We start from the raw sequence: 507 nt of genomic DNA on the forward strand, positions 1-507 counted from the left end.
CAGCCCCGGGACCTGGAGCTGCTGATCCAGACGGTAGCGTGAGGGGCGAGCGACAGGCAGAGGCCTGAGGGAGCTTTGCGAAGGGGAATAGGGGCACAGAGCCCGGGACACAAGCCCGCTCACCTCTGCCTGCATTCTCTGAGGTCGGAAGCGGAAGAGGGCCTGGTGGTGTCTAAAACCCCTCCCAGAGTCTCTGCAGGAGAGCAGAGGTGCAGGCAGCAGGGGCTCAGTTCCACCAAGACCTGGTTCCAAATCCCTCCTCGGTTTGTCCTTCCATGTGACTGGGGGTGGGGGCTGTTCCCGTCGTTCCCGTGCAGTAGGCAGAGTCATGGCCCTCACCAAAGATGTGCCACCCCGCCCTGCTGGTGTCGCGCAGTTGGTTGGCGTCGTCCTGCACACTGAAAGGCTGCCAGTTTGATTCCTGGTCAGGGTACATACCTGGGTTGTGGATTAGACCCTGGATTGGGCAAGTATAGAAGGCAACTGATCTATGTCTCTTTCTCCCTC

General features: G+C 60.2%; 1 protein-coding gene across 1 annotated transcript in view; it reads left to right on the forward strand.

Annotated features, from left to right (window-relative positions):
- Window positions 1-507, forward strand: part of NUCB1 (nucleobindin 1) — a 25,778-nt gene that overhangs the window by 11,073 nt on the left and 14,198 nt on the right. The window contains 1 exon segment of the mRNA XM_015567965.1: window positions 4-33. Within this exon segment, the coding sequence (XP_015423451.1) occupies window positions 4-33 (30 nt within the window).

This window comes from Myotis davidii, unplaced genomic scaffold (assembly GCF_000327345.1).
Source record: "Myotis davidii unplaced genomic scaffold, ASM32734v1 scaffold464, whole genome shotgun sequence".
Classification (NCBI taxonomy): Eukaryota; Metazoa; Chordata; class Mammalia; order Chiroptera; family Vespertilionidae; genus Myotis; species Myotis davidii.